This window comes from Cyprinodon tularosa, unplaced genomic scaffold, assembly GCF_016077235.1.
Source record: "Cyprinodon tularosa strain WSP-4 unplaced genomic scaffold, ASM1607723v1 ctg121, whole genome shotgun sequence".
Taxonomy (NCBI): domain Eukaryota; kingdom Metazoa; phylum Chordata; class Actinopteri; order Cyprinodontiformes; family Cyprinodontidae; genus Cyprinodon; species Cyprinodon tularosa.
The window spans coordinates 1,258,752-1,286,612 of NW_024038015.1; the positions used below are offsets into that span (position 1 = coordinate 1,258,752).

Sequence of the window (27,861 nt, forward strand, 5' to 3'; positions counted from 1 at the left end):
GAACAGTGCCGTTTAGAAGTGTATATCCATGTTCTCTTTGGCATGAGTTACAATTTGCCTTTAATGATGCATTTGAAACATTCTTGTTTTTACTTTGGAATGATGGTACAACAAAATAAGGTCAAAAATACAGATTAAAATTTGAACACACATCTCGACAAATATTTGGAAAATATTTCCTAGCAAGTCTTAGACAATCCAAATACATTGTAAAGCTTTTAATATATATATATACATATTGATTTATTGATCTCACAGTGGAGAAATTTACTCATTACATCAGCTCAAATACAGTAGTTAAAAAGAAGAAGAATGTGCCAAAGGAAGATGCATGCGGGTATATAAATTACATACACTACGTCCACACACGTATATATATATATATATATATATATATATATATATATATATATATATATATATATATAAAATTAGGGGGCAATTTGGTTGTTTCTCCTACTTTCATTGTTGGTTTTAAGTTGTAAAACATATGATACAGGGATTAAAAATGATACAGAAAAATTATTATTGGTCTAATGGATTTATATTTGGATTTTGTTTTATGTGCTGCATAAATTCTTGTGCGCTGAGAATGTGCGAGCACACAGCTTAGAGCAGGGATGGGTGATTCCAGTTCCTAAGGGCCGATGTCCTGCTACTTTTAAAAGTGCCTTTGGTTCAACACATCTGAATCAAGTAAGTACCGTAGATGATTGAGAGGACTTTGGAGGAACAAACTGCATACGGAGGAGGTAACTCAGCCATTTGATTCAGGTGTGTTGGACCAAGAGTGAATCTAAAAGTTGCAGGATAATGGCCGCCAGGAAACTGGAATTGCCCACAATCTCTGAAGGGACGTTTAATTACATATTAGTGGAACTGTATATATATTTAATCTTGAAACTTTATGGATTGATAAAAAGATCTGCTTTAGATTCAAACTTTCTGACATTTTTTCCTTTAAAAGCACAGGTCGTCTTTGTTGCATCTCCCCAAACTGTCCTTTAGTTTCTCTGTCTAGCAGTGATCCTTATCTTTATCTCCTGAATCCCACCATTGTTCCTACATTTTCCTCATTTCTGTACACTAGTAGAGCACTGAGTAGCTCTCTTGAAATAACTGACCAACTTTTTTCAGACGAGAAGAACGGCCAGGTGCCCCATCCGGTCGGCATGCTCACCAAACACTGCCCCTCTCCTATGCAAGTTCGGAGGCACCAGTCAGAAAACAATGACGCCAAATTTCCAGCTGCAGGCCGAGACAGAGCCAAGCTGTCCTTGGCGTCTGTGGGGTCAGAGGAAGAGTCTTAGACAGAGAGATTTTTTAGATTAATCAAATCAAAATCAAGCAAAGAGAGAACATTTAATTAAGTGATAATTGGAAAAAAATATATTAAAAGATAAAAAAATATATACTGCAGCTCCATAACATGTGCACATTTAAATAGCTTCCCAGTTTTCATTTTCCTTCATTTTCCACAGTCATTAACACTCCCTCCACCCAACCCACCAAATCCCCTTTGTCCTATGCTTATTGTTGGTCTTCCTTGCTGCTGTTAACCTCTGTAATGTCCTAAATTGTTTTTAACACCAGGAATTATCCAGAAAACCTATTAAAGTCCCTCCTCGCGCTCCATGCTCCTATCGCCCTCCCTCAACTACCCTCCATCCACCCCTTTCGAATGTGCCAAGAGTTTCGGACAGGTGTCAGTGGAGGATTCCTTTCCGAGACGTGCCGAAAACAGACTTCCACCTTCAACTGCTCTCCAACTCCACCTCTGGCACCCGTCAGTAGAAGTAGATGAAAATCCTTGCGCATTTTCACCTTACTTAATCATGCACTCCAGACATCAGTTCCTTGATTTTTTTTAAGGGATTTTTCTTTATTCTATATTATTGGAAATAAAGCACTGATCAAAAACACAAGATACAACATACAAAAATCATGCACAAAAAAACTCTGGGATGTACTCGTATTAACTTTAATAACATAAAAAAATATATTAAAGACTTTTTGAAATCTTAGGAGGAGGGAAGAGAAGAGGATGTGTTCTGAGAAGAGGATGTGTTCTGAAAAGCCCAAACAACCAACACAGGCGCTTGCCGGATTGTATTCGATTTCTTTTTATTGTACTTTGTGATGAACTGGGTTTGATTTCTGAATTTTACAAGACTTGATACTATTGCTGCAAAATGGACTGAAATTCTGATTTCAGAGAGGATGGGGCTGTTAGCCGAACCGGCCAAAGGGAGGATGGGGCTGTTAGCCGAACCGGCCAAAGGGAGGATGGGGAGATCAAATGAAAGTATGGGGGGGTTGCAGGGAGGGTTATGTGGGTATTTAAAATGAATGATCTATTCTCTTGTACAAACTGAAAGCATTTTTAATGTAAAAAAAGAAAAAAAGTAATGCCTAGTTGTGACACTGTTGGATATCATAGAAACAGGCAACTGAAGCTACGCCTGTTCATTCTCTCATTTTGAATTCTGTGTATTTCTGTTTCCTTGTCTGATCGACCAGGAAATTATCCGAACGTTCCCAGTTCTCTGCAGCACTTTCTTTGATTTTCCATTTGTACCTCTCTCTTAGTCTCCAATACCAGCAGTAGGAGTAGAGGAACAAAGAAAAAAAATGTGATAAATGCAATTGTGAATATTTTTGTATTGTCGTATTTATTTATTCATATTTGTTCATCTCACTGTTTGATTCCTAATTTATTATAACTTGGCTATTTATATGAACAAAGCTGTTAGGTCAGTTGAATGTTATTTACTACCCTCTTGTGTGTTTGTAAATGGGACATTTAAAGAAAAAAAAAAAAAGCTTGGATTTATTTGATTTGTTTTTGGTCCAATTTAAACTAAAATATGTGAACTTTGACAAATTTCCAGACCTCGATTAAGAGGAAATAAGAACTTGTAGGAACTCTGGAAAGAGAATGATTTTACCAGTAATTTAAGAATGTAGACTTAGCCTCTTTTTGAAGAGGGAACATGCTCTTCTATTGATATTTGTCAGTTTCATATTATCGTGCGTTGTATGCCAGGCCTGAGGAGGAAAACTCAGCAGATCTGTTTCTTCTCTTTGTAAATAGACAGACAAGCTGTGGGGGTTGATTGTCTTCTCAACCATGCTGGGGATTCCTGCTCTATGCTTTTTTGCTTGTATTGCTGTGTGCATGTCAAACAGGAGCTTTTCTTTGCATGGCTTTAGTGTTTAATGTTCCATGCCAAACTCACCCCTTTTACCAGCCTTCATTGATCCCGCCCCCACCTACAGTACTGTATTTTAAAGTTGAAATTCCCTTCTCTCTGCTTTTAATTCTGGCCTTTTATTTGTTTTTGTTTTTTTCACTTTCCTCCCACTCCCGCTGACTTTGTTTTTCTTCCTTCAGCTTGTGCACAAAGTTTTTCAACAATGCTTCCTTTACACTGTACCTCTCCGTAGAAAGCTCAGAGGTCTGGGCTCTCTGCCTGGTGATTGCAGAGGCACAGGGAGGGAATACCACTACTACAAAATCAAAGCAATACCTGATATCCCCCTCCTCTTTGTTTTCTACAATAGGAAGCAGACAGCACAGAGGAGAAATATTGGCCCAATGGGGTCTTTTGTTGGTTTTTTTTGTTTTGCTTTTTGACAGAGCAGGAGCAAAGCTTACTGATGTAATCCCCATTCTAAATAACTGTGAGCATTTTCAGTGCTGAAACAATAAACTCATTCAGTTATGTTGTGTTCGTTTCACTTATTCAGTTCTGTGTATCTTGGTGCAGACCCAACAATAGTAGTGGATATACTTAAGGTGGAAATGAAAAGTTCAACCAAACTAAGAAAAAAAAAAGAAATTTAATTATTTTTGGTTGTTGGTTTTGGCAAAAATGTTTCTTTCTTGTATACAAATAAATTCAATATACATACAATATGTGTTGGCTATATTATAAAACATTTTAAAGGTTTTTGACCTTGAGAAACTGCTGTATTTTTTTTTATTATTCTTAAAACAACCACATACAGATGGTAGATTTCAATGAAAAGGCTTAATCTGTTTAATTGTCTCTCCAGTCTTTAGTTCTCAGCTTATGATGTTTAAATATCTCTCGTCAGATCATTCATGGGATCCAAATAAGTTCCCAGGCCCCATGACTTATTTTTGTGTACCTGGTTCATCTAATTAACATTTATTGTTTACAGCTGGAGAAAATCATGGATGTGGCACTGCTGAAGAGATGTGTTAGCCTAGCATGGCTTAGCGATTCAATGGGCTTTGATTGCTTTCATACTTTAGGTATGATGACTAATCTTTTGAAAATTTAAGGTTGGCTGTGTAGATTTGCTGGCCAAACAAGCAGTTATTAAACCTGTACATTTTACTAAGTGCTCAGCGGATGGAGATATGGAGGTGGGACATTGATTGCCAATCTAAACACCAAGTTTACTTTAGTTGTTTCTATTCAGTGTATGTGAGTTGTTCTCACTTATTAAAGCTTCCTCCAGCTGTACATCAACATTAACTCTTGGGTTGATGGGTCTCTATGTTGTCCCTAGGCTGTGTTTGCGCATGGTGGTTTTCTGTATTTTTTCCTGTTTATAGACTGTCTAGGGTCACACTACCTTGCCTTTTGCCCAATGACTGCTGGAGCTAAGAATGAATCCAGCTTTGTGGTACCAGAAAGTCGGGGTTAAACCTGAAGTTTTCTTGCTTCCCCAGTAATCCTGCATTGTGATAGAGACCTCAGCTTTTTTTTTTTTTTTTTTTTTTAAAGAATACCAGACAACATGCAAACAAACATGGTTCCAGTCAAAATCGTGGTTTATTTACGCAAATCAGCATCTAAACAGTCATGTGTTTCAAATCCTTCTGTTTTGGCTGTAGATATGTTAAACATAAAGATATTAGCATATTAATATGCCTGCATAAACAGCTGTAGCATTTTTTAAAATATTAGCTTGAAATAAAAATGACATAAAAAAGGGTACACCCCATTAAATACTTTCACATCTTTTTTTTTCTCATTAAATAGACAATGTCCATCCCACTTAGCAGAAAATGTCTCTGCTCATACTTTATTTAAAAACAGTCAATATAAAAGAGGAATTCTTGAATAAGAATGGACTGAGTCCTCCTCCCACTGCATTTTCAGTCTAGGATCACTGTATAGCTTTAGTTAAGCTCTAGGGGGCGCTGCAAATCCCATTCTTCAGGCAATCCTTTATGCAGGCCTTTAAAGCTGTCCACTAGGTGGCAGCAGTGTTCTGTCATTTAAGAGGCCTCTCCATTTAGGCTTCCTGAGTCTTGGAGAAAAGCAAAAACAGAACCACCTTTCTATAAATGTACTGTTCCCATCACAGTAACTACCTTTATTGGATGCTTGGCACACATAAATATATTCAGCCACTGATCTGTACCTCCGTGTCAGGAGTTCTGTTTAACCTGCCCTGGGATGTAGCCCCTACAGATCCGACTGTATTTACAATAAACCTTCCTCTGCAACTTTCACATGCTTCTGTTACTTGTCTGCATCTTGTTTCATTACAGCAGTTCATATCTTCAGACTTGAGATGATATGTAAAGCGAGCGTAGACGCTGAGCCAGAATGGCCTCCAGCTCTGGCAGAGGTGAGTCACTGCGGCTGTGAGCCAGCGAAGTGCAGTTATTCCCTTGTCGAGCTCCGAGGGTTCCCAGTAAAAGGGTCCTGAAGCCTTCCTTTTCCAGGAGTGCTGGCATCTGCTGCAGGAAGAAACTCTCACAAAAGGCCCTAAGCTCCACTGAACCGTTTATCTGTTGAAGAGAAATAGGCATTTTTTACTTGGTCATAAAGTACAGCTTAAGTTACACAAGAACAGCATATAGGAAAAGACTTTACCTCAGCCGTCTTGTAGATGTTTACTGCGTTGTCGAGGTTTATGTGCTGAGAGCAGAGGAGCTCACAGTGTCTTTGTAGCAACACCAGCTGGAACTGATTAGCAGCTGACAAAAGCTAAAAGAGAAAAACAAAAAAAAAAGTGATCCACCATTGCTTATGATCTAATATTATTTTTTTATTATGCACCCCTATCAGGAGGTTGCAAACACTGAGTAGTTTCAACCTTTATTAGAATCAGCACATTCTTCATAGTGATGCAAAATCAACATGTTTGGATGATTAAAGTGATTTGAAGCCTATTTAACAGTTTTCCAGTTCTAGTGCGAATGATGAGGAAGTGTCAACTGAAATCAATTCCACAGAAATGCGTGTGTTTGCATGCCCCAAGATGCAGGATTACAAAGAGCTGTTGCTGCCTCAGGCTGTTTCAGTAGCACCCAGAGATTTGGATCACACTTATCAAAGACTTGTGAGCTTCCCACCTAGTTAGTAAGACTATTTATACACAGAGAGGTGCCATTACCCTTAAATATAACAAACACAAAATACTTCCTTGTCTGTTTTTTAATAAGCAAAAATCAGAAGCCAGTGTGACATGGATAGATGAGGTTTAGGTTAGAGCTATTCATCATTTAAATTTGCTCCCTCTTTAGTTTGTTTTTGGTGAGATAAACTGGTTTAAACAACCTACACATTACTTTTACTCTGATCAAAGTGGTGTGGATTTACTAATACGAAAAAATTTTACAGTAAAACTGAAACACGTAGCTTAATATCAATTTAACTGCTGCAAATATGGTATATTCTCAGGTTTAATATTTACAGCCTGATTGATTAAACTGAACAAAACTGGTTTGATCCATTCAGATATATTTAAACTTTGACCAAATATCAGGCATCCGTTTACCTGATGACCCATACCATAAAGCGCTGTATTCACACTGTGCATAAATTTGTTTTTAGAAGAACATATTTCTCCTTCTAGTTAAAAAAACAGTTAAAAAACAATCAGCCGTTCTCACCTCTAGTAAGTCCTGCACGTTTGTTTTCAGAGACTCTGTTCCTCCACAGTAGAGGTAAGACATCATCATCTGCAGAGAGGTCAAATTTCCATTCTTGACTTATATATTTATAGAATTATTTTGACATATACAAATAAAAAGATGTTACATTCATTAAATTTAGATAAAATGTAAACATTTGTTTTCTGGCCCTCAGAAAAAGGTTGGGAAACACCAAATTTTAGCTAGACGAATTATGGAACTTCCATGAGACAGTTCTTGGAGTTATCGACCACTGGCATCAGTCTGAGGGGTTGACTGCATTTAAACCCCAAATAAAGTTACAGCATCTCATTAAAATCTAGACCAACGATTTCCCAGTTCTTAATTTCCATTCCAACCTTCCGATTTGGGGGATTTTCTAGGGTATTGTCTAGGGTACTTAATCATGTGGCAGGTTGCTGATGGTCTTTTTTTTCAGTGACTTATTAGATGCTAAAATTCATGGTTTTATGACTGAGCTGGCCAGATGTTGCTGACATAAATGAATGAGATTCCTCCAATAGAAAGCTGCGTTTTCTTTATTCCATACATGTTCTGGTATCCAAATAACACTGAAGTAGAGTCCTCATGTTTGACATAACTGTATACTAAATGTTATTCATACCTGGAAAATGTGGTATTTGACATCACTGATCTCAATTTCTTTGCCTGGTCTTCCATCTGACACCAGCAGAGATTTGAATCTGGAGTGGAGAAAAGTTATTTTAAAGTACTATTGGATAAGTCCCTTTGCAGGAAATTAATTCCATTCTGTTCTACCAGGTAACCCATATCTAAAAAAAAAGAGGTTAAAGACCGTTTAAAATGAACTTTATAATTTTTCCTTTCTTAAAAACACCTTTTACACAGACTGCACTTAAATATCAGAAAAGCTACATAACATTTTTTTTATTATAGTCTAATTACCTGTTTATAGTGGCATGAAACCGCAGTCTCAAAAATATTACTGTATTTTCTACAATTACTCCTCATCTGCAGAGTGAAGTGTGATTGCTTACTTGTCAGAGGCAGTTATCAGAAGAACTTTGTGTCCGTAAAATGGTTTCCCCTCCACCAAAAATGTCACATCTGACATGTCTGGGTTGTTCAAAAAGAGTGGATCTGTAAAAAAAAATAAAACAAAAACTTTTTTTTTTTTTTTTTTATAAACTCTACTTTTATTTACTGTAACTAATCATTTTAAAAGGTAAAACTGGCTCAGATTTCAGGGTAGTAAATCCTTCAATCAATGTAAAAATAGCAGCCTTTTACAGTTCTGGGATCTATGTCTGAAATCTATATTTTTATAGCTTTAGGACAGAGAACACATTGATTCAGGCACACAGAAATCAAACTCTTCTTACCCAACTGAGCTGAAAGAGATGCCTTCATCTCAGGAATGGCTGGAAGTGGTGCAGAGCCAAAACAATGGCTAAAAATAGCTGCCAGCTGCTGTATAATGGCATCATTCTGAAAGAAAGTAGTAGAGGGAAGCATTTTTTTTCTCTTTTCCAATGACCAATAAGTGCTAAACATGAAGGGCTTCATGCTAGGTGATACCTTGGTGGTTCGGAGGATAGTGAACATAAGTGGTAGGCCAGTGGTGACGAGTTCATCGCAGTAGTCCTCCTCTCGGATTGTGGTAAATTCTTTAAGAAGAGAGAGGGTGGCGCCTGTCCTGGACTGCTGATGAGTGCAGCGAAGAGATTCCAGCCAAACGTGAAGTTTCCAAGGTACACCTGATTAAACAGAAGTTTTAGCTGTTTTGGATACACAAAAAACAAACAAAAAAAGACTAAAAACCTTGTGGTCTATTTGCTATCTCAAAGGTACCCATTGCATGAAGCTCCATGGTGACATCAAGATAGCCGTGCTCAGCACTGTAGTAGCTGGCTTCTTGCAGAGCCTTCATCCTGGCTTTGCTCAGCTTGGGTATAGCAGCATCCTGCAGTGCTGGAGTGCCATTGGAAGGAGCTGAAAGATAAGGACACATCCCTGGAACTTCTTCCTCCACTCCCTCAGCTAGGATCTCCTCCAGAGACAGGACATCCTCTTTGATTTGCTGGGGCTGAGTCAGTAGCTTCCTAAGCACGTTTCTGACAAGACAATAGAGAGGGAAGAGGGGAGGCAAGGAGAAGGAAACGGAAGGCACTGAATCAATTATCTATGCTCCAATGGTAACACATTTAATTTCTGTGACTCTTTAATCTCCCTGTGATTAAATAATCCATCACCCTTTGTGTGAAATGTTGAGTCAACATTATATTATGAACAAACTATAAGATCACTCTACCAGTTTTTATTTAGAAACTAATGGACAACTGTCCTCACTTTTGCACTTTTTTTTAAACAATATTACATTTCATATATATATATATATTATATATATATATAAAATTGGTTCATTTTCATAATTATGGTTTCCATCAAAGAGAAGGTAAATCAGTATGAAAAATAGAAAATACTGCAGAAATGCACAAAGTCATGATGTTCACTTCGAGTTTTAAAGTTATCAAAGAGAACTGTATCCAAGCACATTAAAGAAAAGTTAAGTGGAAAGAAAATATGTGAAAGTATTTTTAAGGTGAGCTAATTTTTGGTTTTCATAAGCTTATTAACAGAGAGAGGCCTTCTAATTTATCATATACAAGTTTTTGTTATGCATTTAAGTTTTTAAACAGATTAACTTAATAATATCCATGTTTCTAAAAGGTTTTGAAAGAATAAACTCAAAATCTCTTCAGTCCAAAAATAATGAATTTTGATTTTTTCTTTGAGGTTTTCTTTAAATATAAGTCCTTAATATGTGAGCAGAGCCTCTATGGTTTACATAAGACCCACCTGTGTCCATGTGCAGCAGCATGACTGAAACAGTTCATGTCTTCATAAAGGGATGAAGTCAGAGCATTTCCATCATGGTTCTTTGATAAGGGGTCACCTCCACGTGCCAGGAGCAACGTCACCATCTCATAGTTACCTGAGAAGCACAAAATCAAAGTTTTTCTTGAATATCTGATTTACTTTTTTTGTATATGAATTTATGCAAAGTACATTTTACTGAAGATCAATTGAAGAGTATCGGTTAACATTACAGTCAGAAACCAGCAGCACATTCACATCAAGCCGTTTGCACTCTGTCAGTAGGACTATGTGGACTGAGTGTCATTTACTGTGACTTTAAAGTGGATCCCATGGAGGAATGTGGCCCAGAGGGGACTAAATTACTGCAGGCAGCACTTCTTCATTCACCACACCTTCATTTCACACCCTCATTCCCCACCAATTACCTCTGCGCATTCACAACTTGGTGGTCTATGGGAAACTTGTATTGTGTGATATAAGTTACAAACCAGTTGCTATCAGTAGTTTTCCAGTAAAACAAACACTTTCATTTATCCATCTTTCTTTTCGTCAACTGTTCTGCCTGTCGTTTAGGGTAGTGGTTTACTAATGAGTTAAATGAAAAAACAAACCAACTTTTTGTGAGCCCCCGTCTAACATGAGCTATGCTCTGAGCTGAAACGTCTGCCTTTACCCACCTGCTGCAGATGCCAGCTGCAGCGGAGTGTCTGCTGTGGCCTCCTGTCCATTTCGGACTGCTGCTCCCTCCACATTGGCTCCTGCATCCAACAGAAGCTGCAGACAAACGCATCCATTTTAATAAGCAGGTCTGAAATCCTTTATCTTTTCCTTTATTGAATTCAGACCATAAGTCAGAACTATGTGTTATATTACACCCACAGTATGTTTACAACAAACTTTCAAATCAACCAGTACACAAAGCCATGTCAGTCTGGTCCTCAAGTCACACATGCTTTTTTAGTATAGTTGTTGTCTTGCTGCAGGAAACCAAATCCATACCTCAAATACCATTCATTCTATAAAAGACTTTTAAATTAATAAGTTTGATACAAGGAATATGAATATGGCAACACAGGCACTGCAAAATAATGTATTCGGTATGCAGCATACATGCAGTGATACTATAGTACATTGTAGTTTACTGTCAATCAAACTTGGCACATGGAGGATCTGGTATGTTACCTCACTAACTAGGAACTTTTTGTTGATTTACCTATTATTTAACCAATATCTAAATGCGGGACATTTACAGATGATACGTCTGATAACGTTAATTTGGAGTACAACACAATTTGGGTGTTTTTCTTTACAAATAGGAATTGTTAGTGTTGGTAAATTACAAAGCTGAACAAGTTAAGTTTGTTCTTTTCTCTGTCATTTAAATGAACTTTTTGTTGTTACTTAAAGGTCAGCTCATCCCTAAATGATTTCTCCTTACTAATAAGCTGTAGAAATAGCTACTGTCTACAGCACTATAAGAGGCATCCTTTTGAGGATTTACTGCATGTTTGTTGCAATCTTTTTTTTTCTTCACTAAACCCATCTGTTTTTCACCTCCCTCAGGTTTAAACACGGTTACTGGCATCTGACGTCAGCAACTGTGCAGGGGTATGAAAAACAGCTTTGTTTATATAAAAAAACTAAACAAAAGCAATTCCCCTGTCTTAAGCGAAAAGAGTGGAGAGAAAAATAGCTTCACTATAGTGCTCTAGTTTGCTTTGAAGGTGAGAGATTCTAGTTCCACAGGGGATTTAACTATTGGTTTTATTCTGTTGAGCTTACATCTGAATGGATGAATGCAAAAAAAAAAAATGCTGTTGATAATTTCTATGGCAACATAATATTAAATGGGGGTAAAACAATTATCTACATTTAATATGGTAATACTAAAGATACTAAAATAAATGTACATCTTTATTTCCTACCTGCACTACAGGAATGTGTCCATGCAACACTGCAAAGGTGAGAGCTGTCCAGTGTCGACTGTCAGGATGCACAGAAGGATGCTTTGGAGAGCAATGTGGAACCTGCAGAGACAGAACAGATTAGACGAGTACATTAATACTTTCAATATCAAGCCAAAAATAATGTTTATGAAGAGGATTGAGATATTTTATTTATACAAATAAAACTATATAATGTATACATGTATTTGAGGTGTAAATATTGAGGGAATCCATTCTGTATTTACCGCCACATCGAGGTTGGCTCCAGCATCAATCAGCATCTGAACAAGGGCCTCATCTCCAGCTGCACAGGCATACATCAGTGGAGTCATACCCTGGGCGACAGGAATCCAAGATATCATAAACTGATAATTTACCATACAATCAGGTTTGATTTCTTTTCTTTGTGTGAGATTACTTTGGATTTGATGAAAATGTATACATTTTTGTATAACTTTCAAGTCTCCTGTTTTGGCCAAAAAACTACCATGTTTTATTCCTCTTTCCCGCAGTCGTCCCGTATCAGAAGTCCCCAATAAATTTCTATACTTACATATAAAATACTTAACATAAAAATCAAAAAACCTTGATCTGCCTCTTCAAATGGAACTGTTAGCAAGCTTTGCAAGTCAAAGTTGGATCGCCTAAATTTAGTTGGCAATTGGTTTTTCTAGATTTTCATGTGAACATTATCTAAAATATAATGGATACTGGGGCTTGAGAGAGATAGACGTATGGCTTGCAGGGGACGTTTTGAAATTTCCCTTATTTTCAAATCCAAAACTTGATATCTATGCTTGTGTAAAGAATGTTTGAGTAAAAGCTGCTGACTCGTCTGAAGATTTACCCCGCCCTTATCCACAAATATTAACAAATAATTTAAGTTACTGTACTCATGGTATATGCTTATAGGCCTGTTCAAATTTATGCATTTGCTTTAGCAGTACCTGGTCATCCATGCTGTTGACTCCATCTGGCCCGAGTAGATCAATGGCTTGACCAATGAGATCTGTGCGTCCGCAGTTAAGCATCCGGAAACCCAAATCCAGGTTAAACTTATCTATGGCCGCTTTGGAGTCCAGACGCTTAAAGGAGCTAAAGCAACACTCAGGCCTTAAAAGGAAGAAAAAAAAAATATTTTTCTTCTTCTTAAAGAGGATCATTTGAAAAATATACAATTTTACACTTTGTGCAAAGCTTTTCTTTGTAATCTCATGCAGACATGATATAACTTGCATTGCTTTTATTCCCAGAAATAGCTGTAAAATAACACTGAAGACAGTGAGTCGTCATCCAGAAGCATTATAAATATTTAAAAAAATTTTAAAGCCAACAACTTTTTTTTACAATTACGTGTTGCGTATCGACTTACTTCAGTTGTCTTGGCTCACAGTCGAGTCCTGGAAGTAGAAGCCTAGCGCTCTGTCGAACATCGTCACTGTCCACCAACAGACTCTTGCGATGCTCGGCATGAACTATGGCAACTCTCATCCACTCCATCAAAGGGGGCAACAGCATAAATGGCCTAAAGAAAGAGGACAATCATTCACCTTCTTATGCTATGTTTGTTAATATTCTAGTAACAGCTGGGCTAGATAGTTCTAATTATTCATTGAAATGTTTGTTTGGATATCCAAATCTTTTATTAGCTCCACACTAGCCGCTCCTCACCACGCCTGATTTTCTGTTTTCTTTGAGATTTAATTAATCAAAAAGTGTAACCATATTTTCACATGAATTTTCAGTTGAAATTTATCAAGCTCAAAAGTGAACTATTTTTTGATTTAATGCATTTATGGACAGAAAGGGGTGGGCTACAGATTTTGAATAATTTTAAATTATTGGGAGTAGGTGGAGTCAGTTTTGATTTATTGGGGCTTTTTTCAAGTGAGTCCTGGAGAGAAATATCAGCTGCTGCCATCAGCACCTTATTTATATACACTATATTGCCAAAAGTATTTGCTCACCTGCCTTGACTCACATATGAGCTTAAGTGACATCCCGTTCCTAATCCATAGGGTTCAATATGACGTCGGTCCACCCTTTGCAGCTAGAACAGCTTCAACTCTTCTGGGAAGGCTGTCCACAAGGTTTAGGAGTGTGTTTATGGGAATTTTTGACCATTCTTCCAGAAGCGCATTTGTGAGGTCGCACACTGATGTTGGACGAGAAGGCCTGGCTCTCAGTCTCCGCTCTAATTCATCCCAAAGGTGTTCTATCGGGTTGAGGTCAGGACTCTGTGCAGGCCAGTCAAGTTCATCCACACCAGACTCTGTCATCCATGTCTTTATGGACCTTGCTTTGTGCACTGGTGCACAGTCATGTTGGAAGAGGAAGGGGCCAGCTCCAAACTGTTCCCACAAAGTTGGGAGCATGGAATTGTCCAAAATGTCTTGGTATGCTGAAGCATTCAGAGTTCCTTTCCTTGGAACTAAGGGGCCAAGCCCAGCTCCTGAAAAACAACCCCACACCATAATCCCCCCTTCACCAAACTTTACACTTGGCACAATGCAGTCAGACAAGTACCGTTCTCCTGGCAACCGCCAAACCCAGACCCGTCCATCAGATTGCCAGATGGAGAAGCGCGATTCGTCACTCCAGAGAACGCGTCTCCACTGCTCTAGAGTCCAGTGGCGGCGTGCTTTACACCACCGCATCCGACGCTTTGCATTGCACTTGGTGATGTATGGCTTGGATGCAGCTGCTCGACCATGGAAACCCATTCCATGAAGCTCTCTGCGCACTGTTCTTGAGCTAATCTGAAGGCCACATGAAGTTTGGAGGTCTGTAGTGATTGACTCTGCAGAAAGTTGGCGACCTCTTCGCACTATGCGCTTCAGCATCCGCTGACCCCGCTCCGTCAGTTTACGTGGCCTACCACTTCGTGGCTGAGTTGCTGTCGTTCCCAAACACTTCCATTTTCTTATAATACAGCTGACAGTTGACTGTGGAATATTTAGGAGCGAGGAAATTTCACGACTGGATTTGTTGCACAGGTGGCATCCTATCACAGTTCCACGCTGGAATTCACTGAGCTCCTGAGAGCGACCCATTCTTTCACAAATGTTTGTAAAAACAGTCTGCATGCCTAGGTGCTTGAATTTATACACCTGTGGCCATGGAAGTGATTGGAACACCTGATTCCAATAATTTGGATGGGTGAGCAAATACTTTTGGCAATATAGTGTATGATCGAGTTGGGCCTGTTTTTCAATGTTTAGTCCTGTTTCTTTCTAGACACAATTTCGGGCTCAGCTTTTATTGGGACTGACTGTATGTGCTTTATTTTTTTCCCTTTGATATGAAAACCGTTTCTCTCCTCGATAGATCCCACTGTGGAGCTACAGGTGCTGGTCATAAAATTAGAATATCATGAAAAAATAGATTGATTTCAGTAATTCCATTTAAAAAGTGAAACTTGTATATTATATTCATACATTACATACAAACTCATATATTTCAGATGTTTATTTTGTTTAATTTTGATGATTACAAATGACAACAAATGAAAATCTCAAATTCATCATATCAGAAAATTAGAATATTACTGAAGACCAATAAAAACAAAGGATTTATAGAAATGTTGGCCAACTGAAAAGTATGAACATGAAAAGTATGAGCATGTACAGCACTCAGTATTTAGTTGGGCCTCCTTTGGCCTGTATTACTGCAGCAATGCGGCGTGGCATGGAGTCGATCAGTCTGTGGCACTGCTCAGGTGTTATGATAGCCCAGGTTGCTCTAATAGTGGCTTTTAGCTCTTCTGAATTGTTGGGTCTGGTGTATTGCATCTTCTTCTTCACAATACCCCATAGATTTTCTATGGGGTTAAGGTCAGGAGAGTTTGCTGGCCAATTAAGAACAGGGATACCATGGTCCTTCAACCAGGTACTGGTAGCTTTGGCACTGTGTGCAGGTGCCAAGTCCTGTTGGAAAATGAAATCTGCATCTCCAAAAAGTTGGTCAGCTGCAGGAAGCATGAAGTGCTCTAAAACTTCCTGGTATGTGGCTGCGTTGACCCTGGACCTCAGAAAACACAATGGACCAACACCAGCAGATGACATGGCACCCCAAACCATCACTGACTGTGGAAACTTTACACTGGACTTCAAGCAACGTGGATGAAGTGCCTCTCTTCTTTTCCTCCAGACTCTGGGACCTTGATTTCCAAAGGAAATGCAAAATTTACTTTCATCAGAGAACATGACTTTGGACCACTCACCAGCAGTCCAGTCCTGTTTCTCTTTAGCCCAGGCAAGACGCTTCTGACGCTGTCTGTGGTTCAAGAGTGGCTTGACACAAGGAATGCGACAGCAGAAACCCATGTCTTTCATACGTCTGTGTGTGGTGGTTCTTGAAGCACTCACTCCAGCTGCAGTCCACTCTTTGTGAATCTCCCCCACATTTTTGAAGGGGTTTTGTTTCACAATCCTCTCCAGGGTGCGGTTATCTCTCTTGCTTGTACACTTTTTTCGACCACATCTTTTCCTTCCCTTCGCCTCTCTATTAATGTGCTTGGACACTGAGCTCTGTGAACAGCCAGCCTCTTTAGCGATGACCTTTTGTGTCTTGCCCTCCTTGTGCAAGGTGTCGATGGTCGTCTTTTGGACAACTGTCAAGTCAGCAGTCTTCCCCATGATTGTGTAGCCTATAGAACTAGACTGAAAGACCATTTATAGGCTTTTGCAGGTGGTTTGAGTTAATTAGCTGATTAGAGTGTGGCACCAGGGGCCATCAATTTTGAACCTTTTCACAATATTCTAATTTTCTGATATGATGAATTTTAGATTTTCATTTGTTGTCATTTGTAATCATCAAAATTAAACAAAATAAACATCTGAAATATATGAGTTTGTATGTAATGTATGAATATAATATACAAGTTTCACTTTTTAAATGGAATTACTGAAATCAATCTACTTTTTCATGATATTCTAATTTTATGACCAGCACCTGTATGTTACCTTTTCTAACATGGTAAGTGTAGGGAGTTTTTTTCCTCTCCACTGACACTTAATACATGCTGTAAATGAGTCAATGCAATCAGCTGGTTTTCCTTTGATAGAAAACAACTATATTATCTTTTTGAATTGTCTCTGTAAAATGCCTTGAGATGACGTGTATAATTAAACTGAATTGAAGGAAAGATTTGGTTCATTTACAAATAAAATAATTATTCTGCTGTTGTAAACATGACCAGTGTTTTTAAAGTCATCTGGATTATGTAAACACTCCCTTTTACTTTGTCAGTTCTCATCCTCCCCTCGTCTGAATCATTTTAGAAACAAGTCGAATGACGTAGTCCTTGGTAAAACGTCAGGCAGATTATCTGGAGTTAATCCCTTATGTCTACATTTTGCAATCACCACATGTGTAAAGAATTTGCTTGTGAGCAACAGCATATTTGCTTTTGGTGGTCTGAATCAAAAACAAGAATCAATTAACAATCTGTTAAAAACCTCATCAGTGCCACTATGTTATCCTGAGTTATTGAGTGATCTTACTCCTGCTGTGATTTTTATTCTCAGCAGGGTTGCATCTGTTCCGACTTGATGCAAGGCTCAATACCAGTCATGAATATAAATAGAGGTGCAGGCACTTCATTGTGTAAGTGAGGAGTATCTCTGATAAAGAGAGTTTTTTCTCTTTGTATTTAAAGGTGTAGGACATCAGATGTGTGCATTAAATAGGTTCAGTTATCTTACATCTGGGATTTTTTTTATTTTATTATTAAACCAGTAGTCTGCTTTCATTATAGGATACTTTTTTCTCTATAATGTCAAACAAATCCAATTTCATTTAATACCTGCAGATATTCTGACTTTAAAACTGAAAGTGTTTTATTTAGAGTTTTATTAAGCTGCTTTCTCAGTAGCCGATCAGTCAGACGGGGTCTTGCAGTCATCCAGGCGTGACGGTAACAAGACAGACTGGGAGCTGATGAGCCGAGGGAGAAGAGGGTGTTAAGAGTGGCTGGTAGGGGTATATAATTAAGCCTTTAAGTGTTTGGGAAACAGCTAGGAAGCAGGTGGGATATGTTGAGGTGAGGCAGGGGGCTGGGAGGCAGTCTGGCACTTTTTGGATACTGCTTCAGGCGCAGAGTGATAAGAACAACATGTTTCTGAGGAGAGGAGGCCCCCAGGCTTGGTAGCAAATGTCCATTCTCTTGAAAATGCACGTTCATGTGGATGTATTCTTTCATTTGTAAATTTTTTGGGTATTTTTCTTTTTAAAACAAAGAACCTTGTTCCTTACAGTGTTAATAACCTAATTATAGGCTTTCTTTCATGCAAAACGTTATCAAGGACACTAAAACAGAACTGAATATGATATACAGTATAAAGTTATTCATAGTTTTTAAGCAGATTAATCCATTAGAGAAATGCTCTTAACCATTGACTCTCCATTGTTCAGTTGATTAACAAGGAAGGCAAGTTTAAGAAACGCTACCCTAGTGCTGTACAGCCTGTTGATGCAACAAATCATTTATTGTCATTTAATGTGTGAATTCCTGTTAATTAGAATACAATAACCAACAAAATGTCAATTTACAATTCTGCTGTTGTGCGCCCTGATAATTCCCAATCAAAACATTTGCAATTTTTTGGCAATATAGTGCATACCTCTAGTTGAGATCAATAAAAACATTTATTAAGACTAAAAGGGAATTAAAGATGGCAGGACTTCCATGTATTTCAAGAGAACTTGATGCACTGAGACTTTACAGTAATACATGATAAGGCTTTCTTAAGCTTAAATAGATGTTGGTAGAAAAGGTTTCAAAAGAATAATAGTTGTACTGTTCAACATTAAAGAAGGGTTGTTTGACAATATATTAGGGCTGAAACAATCGGATTAATTGTGATTAATGAATTATTGAAATAATCAACTAATTTAGTAATTGATTAATCGTTATATGGAATATAGCGACTCTAAAAAAATGCCTTTAGCTGAAAGAGCAACCCACTTAGAGCAGAACTTATATCAAAATTGTAAAAAAAAAAATACATATAAACATTTAATATTTAAGACAAAAAAAAAAAACTTAGAGCAGTAATCATTTCAAAATTGTAAAAAAAACAAAAAAATCTGTCAATATGCTCTATCCAGAACTCAAGTGGAAAATTTTTAATTTCACCTGGTTTAATTTTGTGAAAAACTTCTTTAGGGAACCTTTGGCTATCAGATTATTTAGCAATTAACCTAAAAAATAGACAGACAGATCATCAATTTCAAAAGTAATCGTTAGTTGCAGCCCTACAATATATTTCATGCTCCATTGGTAAAAAGAGTAACCGGCAGATGAGATGGAACCTCCATTATTGATCATGCTTTTCTCTCACTACCTCTGAAGGCAGTAAGAGCCTACTGTACTACAGATCCCATTGGATGGAAAAATAACTGGGATGCGTGGGGAAAAGTCTTTACTCACAGGTCTGATAGTCCATTGACCAGTAAAATATCTTATTGGATGCATATGCAACTACACGTCCAACAGACGCAGCTTGTCTTCGCTAATAAGTACATCCTTAGTTTTTCTTACCCCTCTCATTAAACTCTTCGTATGACTGCCAAGTCTGGGTCATGCCCTTAAGCCTGAAACCAAAACTGCAGTTTCGCTACAGATCAGGTGCAGCATCAAAGTCTCAATGGCAGTTAACACTGAAACTAGATAGCGCCCACGGCTCTCCTTCTGACCCGACATGCTGAGGGCCATGCCCTGTGAGACACAGATGATGGATTTACACAAACCAGCATGTACAAACCTCCGACACATATAACCATAAGCTTTGGATTACTGCATTATTTTACCCATTATCTGGAAATAATGAGCTGAAATCATGCTGAGGTGTGTTTGAACTCTAACCTGTCCAGTATAAAAACCAAAAACACTTGCTCAACATATCCAGTATGGATTAAAACCTAAGGCCAGTGACTTAATTATTAACAGATTCAATCTGATCTTAGTCAGTCTAATCTACTCTCTGATAGTAGGGAGAGTTTTCCCATCTACCTTTTATGCTGTTTAATAGTGATCACTTACCACCATGCACCAGCTTTATAAAGGATCAAAATCTAATAAAAAAAAGCTCTCACCAGGCTCCCTATAACATTTGATGATGTGGCCCACACAGATTCTGGCAGTTTTGACTTTCAGCCAAAGGTTTTATAATGCTTCCAATAAAGGGTGGGTCAAGGAGATAAAGGGGCCCCCTGTAGGAAAGAACTCTCCAACATTAACCGGCTTTGCCATTGTAATCACTACCAGGTTTGCACTCCAATAGCCTTCCACCTGAGTTGGCTCTGCAACGATTCGACAATGTATACAGTAACAAATGAAAACCATGAGGAAAGAAAGAGAATGTCTGCAGAGGTTCAGATGTTTGAAGGCCAATATTTCATTTTGCACCCATAAACCAGTGTGATATACATCCAGCATAAAAAAAAAACATCTAAAGGGTTTTCGAAGAATCAGCCAGGGTAGGAAAAGAAAAGGGGGGGGGGTTTACTGGCCTGTTTTCTTTGATGCTAATGAGAAGCCCACCTTCGCCACTTACAGTATCTGTTCACTATAAAATATATTAGAGGCAGCTGGCCTCATCTTCAACCCATTACTCATAAAGTAAGACACTTGTAAGGGAATATGAAGCATCATCATCTTACAGTCATCATGATCTTATGACAGCAAATACATCAATTTCTAATACTGAAAAAAAGCGTTTCCAAGAAAACCTACAAATAGAAACTATATGAACTCATTTGCACTAATAAAATAATTTCATATTTAAACCTAAAGCATGGATTTAAACTGTGAGAGAAGGTTTTTCTGACTTGAGAACAAATCCAGACAGTAATGATGCCTCTTAACTGACCATTTAATTCAGATCTTCTAACATTGTTCAATTTCTTTTCTCAGTGGGATATTTTTGTGTTAATTTCAATCAGTATTTTTATACATTTTTCAAAAGAATCTACTCTTTCTGGGCTTTTTAAAATTTAACATTAGAAAATATTGCCTTTTGGACACATTTCCAGCCGCAGTCTAAATTACAGTCACTTTAGCAAATAGATGAGGCTTAAAATTGAATAACAAAATATGCAACATCCAGACTGCAAATATTTTCGAAATACTTTTTAGGGATAAATACTTACAAGCCTAACTTAAGGAGGATTTGAGGAGATAGAATTACAGAGCACTTATACTTCTTTAAAGCCCTCAAATTACCACTCTTCTGCCTAATTTACACCTTAAGGTGCTTTTAATTTCTTCAGTTTCCCGTACTTAACACCTGGGAGCATTTGTTTGCTTGTAATTAACCTGACATAAATGAACACTTACATGACCAGAGGGCAACATGATTAGGTAGGGATTTAAAAAAGCAACTCCACTAAAAAAAAAAACACGAGAGAAGCTGGAAAAGTTGTTAAATTTTTAGAACCGAAGTGGTAATTTAAAAGGTTATGGGGTTTTCTATTTACAATGGATAATGCTGTGGGGTTAAGCTGATCTCTTCTAATCTCCAATCCCACTAAGTAAATGTATGAAAGTAAAAATATCAACACTCAACTTTTTTTTTTTTTTACTTTGAGCCACATTACAGCTATAATATTCAATGCACTTTTCCATATTCTTCTTTGCAGAATAGCCCAATTTTAAACAGATTCAATTAGAGAAACACTAAAAGCAACTCATTTTGTAAGCAAATTTTTTTGTTACTTTTTTTTTATAAAAGGCATGTTAATGTATTCATCTTCCAATAAGTTTTCACCAACTTCACTTTCCTTGCTAAGGATTTTTTTCCTTTATTTTTTGCCTGTTACAAACAGTGTTCAGTCGGCCATTACTCTTACCTCTCTTTGCTAAGAGCCATGCGTGGGGGATCTAAGTTGGGATTCTCCATGGACTCCATTTGTGGACAGCGCAGGAAGTAGTAAAGGGTGTGGAGGGCGTCAGGCGACCAGGACACGGGCTGCTGAGCACGGGCGTGACGGGCAGGGCTCTGTCCTGGGCGCATTGAGCTGAGACGCTGCATGTGGTGCATGGCACGAGATACCAAGTCACCTGGAACCAAGTCAATAAAACAAAATTAAACATTTGGTAAAAATTGTAAACACTGATCCAGTGTCTCAATTCCTTTGAAATGGACACGTGCAAATGTTGAGTTGTACATTTGAAAAAAAATAAAAATAATAAAAAAGTCTAATTGGAGTTATGTGTTTATAACTCTGCGGTCTTCCAGTCAAACCGGATTTCCTCCTTTCCTCAACAATTTTCCTGCATGTCTCTAGCGAACTCTGCCATTAGCAGCGTCATTATCAGTAAGCAAAGCCAGACGGCCAGTCTAAAAAAGTCATTCATCTTTAATCACTGAGGGAGTTAATGGCAGTAAAGACAGTGGATCACGGGCTCTAATGAACTGTTCAACTCCTTAGTGCAATAACAATTAGATTCCTGGTAAAAAACATAAAGGTCTTAGTACCAGTCATATAAAAGCCTAGTCATATAAAAACTATGATCTTATCTCAACTAGTTTACTGTATGTTAGGAAGAAAATAAAATAAAAAAAAAACAAGAGAAAGGCTTTACAGTATAAACTCTAGAAAAAGGCTTGTTCAGATCACAGTTGGCTGAAAGGGTGGGGAAAAAAAGAATAGATACTGTTGATACTGTTGGAAGAAACATTTGATTGTATAACAATCATTTAGCATAATTCATATTTAAGCAGATAACTGTCAAAATAGTTCAGTGTCCAAGGATGAAAAGTTCAGCTCTGTGTTTGTCCATGTTTTAGGGTTCTTCTGAATACAGCAATGGGGGAAAGGTCGGGTTAGGCTGATGGAAACAGACCCCACTTAATGCTGAAGGGCCTCCTTTGTGTTAACCAGCACCAAATGTCCCTCCAGGAGGGCTCTGTGGAATTCCTGGACTTCTCCCTTAGTTCAATATTCAAGTCTACATTTGTGCCCAGGGCTAAACTTTGCTCCAACATTCAGAGGGAAATACTGTATATATAAATTGCTTATTCTTGAATAATAGAATATAGCTTAGTTCTAGTGTTAACCAATGTATATTATTATATATATACTCTACAGGAGATGAACTGGATAGGGAAGTTCTAAAACATTTCGTGTCATACTGCTCCATTTTTTTCCTTAATTTGAGCCATTCTGCTGAATAATACCTCATTTTTTATGCATGTTGAGTGTTTATTTCTACGACCACAGCCAGGTATCTTGAGCCGCTCCTCTACAGATATGTCTCTGTCTGTCTGGTCTCAGTGGCTCCAGTCAGGGTTCAAACTTGGTGTTAATCTGTTGTTGTGTATGTGTGTAGATGCCAGCCCTGCCCAAATTTGCCCCGTTTCACCCCACCAGAGAGAAGTGACACAAAGAGGCCACTGAGCAGAAGTGAGAGAAAGAGCATGTCTGTACTTTCTTAATACCTCGCTATAACGACGGCAGCGCATGAACGTGGCCTTGTGCTGCAGGAACAAATGACAGAGTGTTAGTTCATTTGGAGTAGGAAACTTCTCCCTGCTCTGACCAAAACCAACCTCCATCTCTCTGCTCCACTCCCTCCCCTAACATCAGTTTTCACCTTTTTACCTTTCAATCATTTTCTCCTGGATTCTCTCCCATTCAAGCATCTAAGCCCACTGAAAAACATTATATCTCCTGTTTCCAAACTGTAGCCCTAAACATATCTGATAACTAATTCCTGCCTTTTATCAGAGCTAATTCCCAGTTCGATGTAGCAAACACAAAGGATCAGTTTAGTTCAGATGATGTTTACTTAATGATCTGTTTCCATCAAGGCATTTTAAAATAGTCAGTATTTGAATCCTAGGCTAAACTCAACTCCAGATACTAGTTTTGGGCCAAAAGTTTCAGACTCAATAGGCCACACATCGCTAGAAGCTACGAGACCACATTTTAGTTGACAAGTTTATATGTAGTCAATTTTTGACATACAGATTATGCAAATCTTTATGTCAACATTTATTTGTTGAACCCTCTGAGAAGAATTGTTCTTACAAATAAATTTGAGCAGGAGGCAACTAAAGCCAGAATTTTTACATATAATTACATTTAAAAATGAAGCAATGACTCAATGAAAGTGAGAAATAAAGGTTTCTCCAAAATGCATTTGCTCACAGTTAACTGGAATTCTATTCATTTCAATAATACTTTATCAATCCCTAAGGGAAAATAAATAATTGCACAGAAACATGTTATGAACTAAAGCAGGGTTCTTCTATTCTACTCTTCAAGGCCTGGTATTCTGCAACTCTTATGTCTCTGCTTCAGGACACTTTGTTAAATAATCAGGTGGCTATCAGGACTCTGATAGTGTTTTTACTGTTGAGCCCACAAAAGGTGAAGGATTAGGAGCTGGCTGTGCTCAGTTTACAGTAAGCCTCTGACTGCATACTGAGGAGGTGATTGAGACATTTGATTCATGTCTGTTGGAACAAGGACACCAAAATGAGAGGCTGGAATAGAAAACCCTGAACACAAGTATCAATAAGTTATATGAAAACAAAAATAAATTTACCGTACATGCCTAGCTCTCTATGTCAAGTAATAAAATGCAATACAGTTGCAATTTCATTTGATGCGTCTCTGCATATGTATAACATAGTTGTATTATTATTTTTTTATATAGTTGTCTGAACAAGTTTAAGGAATACATTTTGCTTTAAAACAAATTGTAAACAACAAAAAAAAAAGTTTCTTGTGAGAACTTACTGAGCTCTGAGATGCTGCCCACACAGGTGGCCAGCAGGGACTGCTCCAGCGTCCTGAGCTCCAGTTGGGCATAAGCATCCTCCCTGGTGTCCACAGTGGTCTGCTGGTTCTCTGTGTAGGGGCTGAACTGGGGTGGGAGTGACAAAACACCTACAGGCACAAAAAAACAAAAACAATGAGCTTCAAAAAGGATTAGCATATAATAAACATTTTTATTTATCTAATGTAACATTATTTAAGATAAATCTTGTGAAAGTTTGACCTTTTAATGCAATTTACATGTGATAGACCATAAAAATACCATCCTGATGATTGTATTTAGCTTATTTTACTTTTAAGTCTACTGTGAATTAATGTCTCCTGGAATCACAGTCTGTTAATAGTTTCCACTAGCCTGGGTGCCATTCCGAACTTAGTCCCGCCCACAAAGTTTGAGGTCGGGGAAGTTCGGTCTGGCTCTGCTTCATAGTAGCGCGAGTATTAAAGCCCACTGTCAGGCGATCCAATCAAATTGTCAGGGCGGGCTTTATACGATGATGGACAGATGACAAACAGTAACGTAATCAACCACGTGACCAATGCGCGCTTGGGTGACAACAATAATGGCTGCCGCTGGAGAGTTTAGGTGAGTGGATTCTGCTATTAGGTCTGTTCTAGAAGATATCGACAGCAACTTAATTTTAAAAGAGGAACAGAGAAACGCGATCAAGTCTCATCTTCTTATTATAGGCGTGCAACTGCACGCTTTGATTTTTGTGGACAACAACTATGCCTCGCTTAACATACGTCACGCACTCCGTTGCTCTTATTGGTTGTAGGTTTATCCAATTGAGTGCAGAGGCATTTTTTTTTCCTGGTTCGTTCGAAACACGCCCCATAATCACAGCTCTATGGAGCAGTATCAGACTCATATTCTGCCTAGAATTGAGTCGGACTACGTCAGGCTAAGTTTCCACTATGGTGCAAATTAATATCAGTAATGTAAAAAATGCTGACTATTTCAATGGATACAAATACATTGCAAGCCCTCGCTGCAAAGATAAGAGAAAGCATTCCATAAAAATAAAGCCTTGTTCTCATTGGGAAAATACAAAGTATGCAGAGTAGCATTCAGCTCATATAAAGACTAAACAAATGACCACAACAACCCTGAAACAAAGGGCAATCTAAAAAGAATCCAATGCAACTTTGAATGTTTAACATTAGTGAGATCTATACTATGGATACAAATTCCTATTCTCTCCCTCATCCTGTGAAGTAACGGCACATCAGAAGTTTAATACTGTATATATATATATATATATATATATATATATATATATATATATATATATATATATATATATATATATATATATATATATATATATATACGTTTTTAAGATAAAATGGATGTGCTACAAAACAAGCATGCGAGTTATTTAAAAAAAACTCAAAACACAGTAAGCTTTATCCTGGTCAGTTATGGCATTTCCTATTTGAATTAAACCCCAGAGGGCTCGGGCCCCAACCCAGCTATTGAAGAACATTTAGTTAAAGGAACAGTTATTTAAAGTGAATATGAAAATACAACTGACAATAAACTTTCACAAAAAGGGACATAATGCACTAAACACACCACATTAGCAGTTTTACTCTACGTGACCGCCTGCTGTTAGTCTACAATCAGGCAAAAAGATAACATCCTCTTTGCATGATTTGAAGATGGCATCTTGTTCTCTCACTGCTGTAATAGTCTTACAGATATAAGATAAAAGTAGAAAGCACTGACAAGAAGAAAGGGCTCTTTTTTTTTTTTTTTTTTGCCTCTCTGCATCCCTCTGCCTCCCTTTCTAGCTTTCATTTCCCCAAGTAGTGTGTAAAAACCAGGCAGTGTTCTTAGCTGTTTTCAATCAAATTGATCAGTAAGTTTAGTGATCAGAGTAAAGGACAACTTTGTTATTGTGGCTTCAGAAACTAATATGTACTTTTCCAAGAAGGAAAAAAATATTAGGATGGGCAGAAGTAGGTAGATTGTTCTCAAATTTTACTCAAATAAATAGTAGTTTTCCAAGTAATTACTCAAGTAAAAGTAAAACATATTTGGTCAAAGGACTACTCAAGTAATGGGTAACTGATAATCATAACATTTTAGTTAATGTTTAGAAATGATCCAATCAGACAGAAGTTATGTGCGAAATAATACATGTTAGGACATTAAAGAACTTCCAATACCAATATCTACCATGTACTGTATATTAACCTGATCTGTGACTAGCTCCAGGGACTCACAATGGACAGAGTAGCTGGGTAGAATTATGATACTTCACAGAAATATATATTTTTTTTAAAAGTACAGTACAATACTCCTAAAAGTATTTTTCAACAGTTACTTAAGTATGTGTAACTGATTGCATAAAACTATATAACTACTACCCATATCTGGGGATGAGGTATTGCTGAGGATAAGAAGGAGAAGCAGAAAGGTTTCTGATTTATTCCCAAGGTAAAAAGAAAATAAACTATAATCTGAAGCTTCCGCTTCTGGATATTATCTTTAAAAGCATGTCATATGTTTGTGATGGATGATAATATAGCACTCCCTAATAAGAGGGATACAGTCTAAAAACTGATACCTTATCTTGCTAATGAGAAAATAATAAAAAGGAGGTAACATAAACTTTTATTTAATCTGTGGTAGATTAAAAAAGCAGCAAAGAGAAACTCCTCGAATCTTAAAGTTGACTGAAAAGTTAAAATGGCTATACTATAGTATCACCTGGAACATAGTGTGTTGCAGGACCTTTTCTATTTTTTTTTTTTTTTTATTGTGACCAAGTCTGCCCACCCTTCTTCAACTCATCCATGCTCACCCAAACAACAATAGACATAAACTCTTAATAGGGGTGTGCTTTGATGTGTCGCTGCAGGTGTTTTGGTTATTATGAGGGCTTTAATTTTTACAGGGTGGTAATCACAGGGCTCTCTAACGACACACTGAAAATAAATAGTCAAGAGAGGCAATTGTTCTTTTTTTTAAACTATGTTTGAAACTTCCTATCAATGCCTTCTGAAAATGGTGTTTTTTTCCATAAAATTATAGAAAATGGTGCTCAATTAAATAACAGCATATAGAACAGATAAAAAAACAAAACAATTTTTATACCTCTTAAATACATTTTGTTGTGTATCTGAAGTCTATAAAAGTGCAGATAAGTTAATTTTAGTTTCTCCAGGTCTTATGTTGACACATCAAGTTTCTGTTTGTCAAACTTTGTCAGGCTTTGCAGTTTTCTCCATCCCCTGTAATTTTTTGTTATCCATTACTTCAACAGTATTTGCAGTGGAAACGCAAAAGAAGGTATTGCATTTTCAACTAACAGAGAAGCGGATTGACAGTATATCATTTCAGACATTAAG

At 37.6% G+C, this 27,861-nt stretch overlaps 2 protein-coding genes across 8 annotated transcripts in view; one reads left to right on the forward strand and one right to left on the reverse strand.

The window, feature by feature from the left end:
• The window catches only part of brsk2a (BR serine/threonine kinase 2a), a 262,598-nt gene extending 260,544 nt beyond the window's left edge, over positions 1-2,054 (forward strand). For 2 of the 5 annotated variants that reach the window (XM_038275549.1, XM_038275575.1), the window contains exon 19: positions 1,594-2,054. In XM_038275549.1, the coding sequence (XP_038131477.1) occupies positions 1,594-1,616 (23 nt within the window). In that variant the 3' untranslated portion in view covers positions 1,617-2,054. The other 3 variants (XM_038275539.1, XM_038275558.1, XM_038275566.1) reach the window with 3 other exon arrangements.
• Positions 2,055-4,784: 2,730 nt separating this feature from the next.
• Positions 4,785-27,861, reverse strand: part of abtb2b (ankyrin repeat and BTB (POZ) domain containing 2b) — a 55,378-nt gene continuing 32,301 nt past the window's right edge. For 2 of the 3 annotated variants that reach the window (XM_038275593.1, XM_038275601.1), the window contains 15 exons: positions 24,463-24,612; positions 21,565-21,775; positions 13,085-13,237; positions 12,660-12,825; positions 11,958-12,047; positions 11,692-11,793; positions 10,444-10,540; positions 9,746-9,881; positions 8,738-9,000; positions 8,269-8,643; positions 7,924-8,026; positions 7,530-7,608; positions 6,884-6,952; positions 5,862-5,975; positions 4,785-5,776 (listed from right to left, as the gene is read on the reverse strand). In XM_038275593.1, coding sequence (XP_038131521.1) covers positions 5,546-5,776; positions 5,862-5,975; positions 6,884-6,952; positions 7,530-7,608; positions 7,924-8,026; positions 8,269-8,643; positions 8,738-9,000; positions 9,746-9,881; positions 10,444-10,540; positions 11,692-11,793; positions 11,958-12,047; positions 12,660-12,825; positions 13,085-13,237; positions 21,565-21,775; positions 24,463-24,612 — 2,339 coding nt within the window. In that variant the 3' untranslated portion in view covers positions 4,785-5,545. The remainder of the gene's footprint in view (positions 5,777-5,861; positions 5,976-6,883; positions 6,953-7,529; positions 7,609-7,923; positions 8,027-8,268; positions 8,644-8,737; positions 9,001-9,745; positions 9,882-10,443; positions 10,541-11,691; positions 11,794-11,957; positions 12,048-12,659; positions 12,826-13,084; positions 13,238-21,564; positions 21,776-24,462; positions 24,613-27,861) is intronic. The other variant, XM_038275609.1, reaches the window with a different exon arrangement.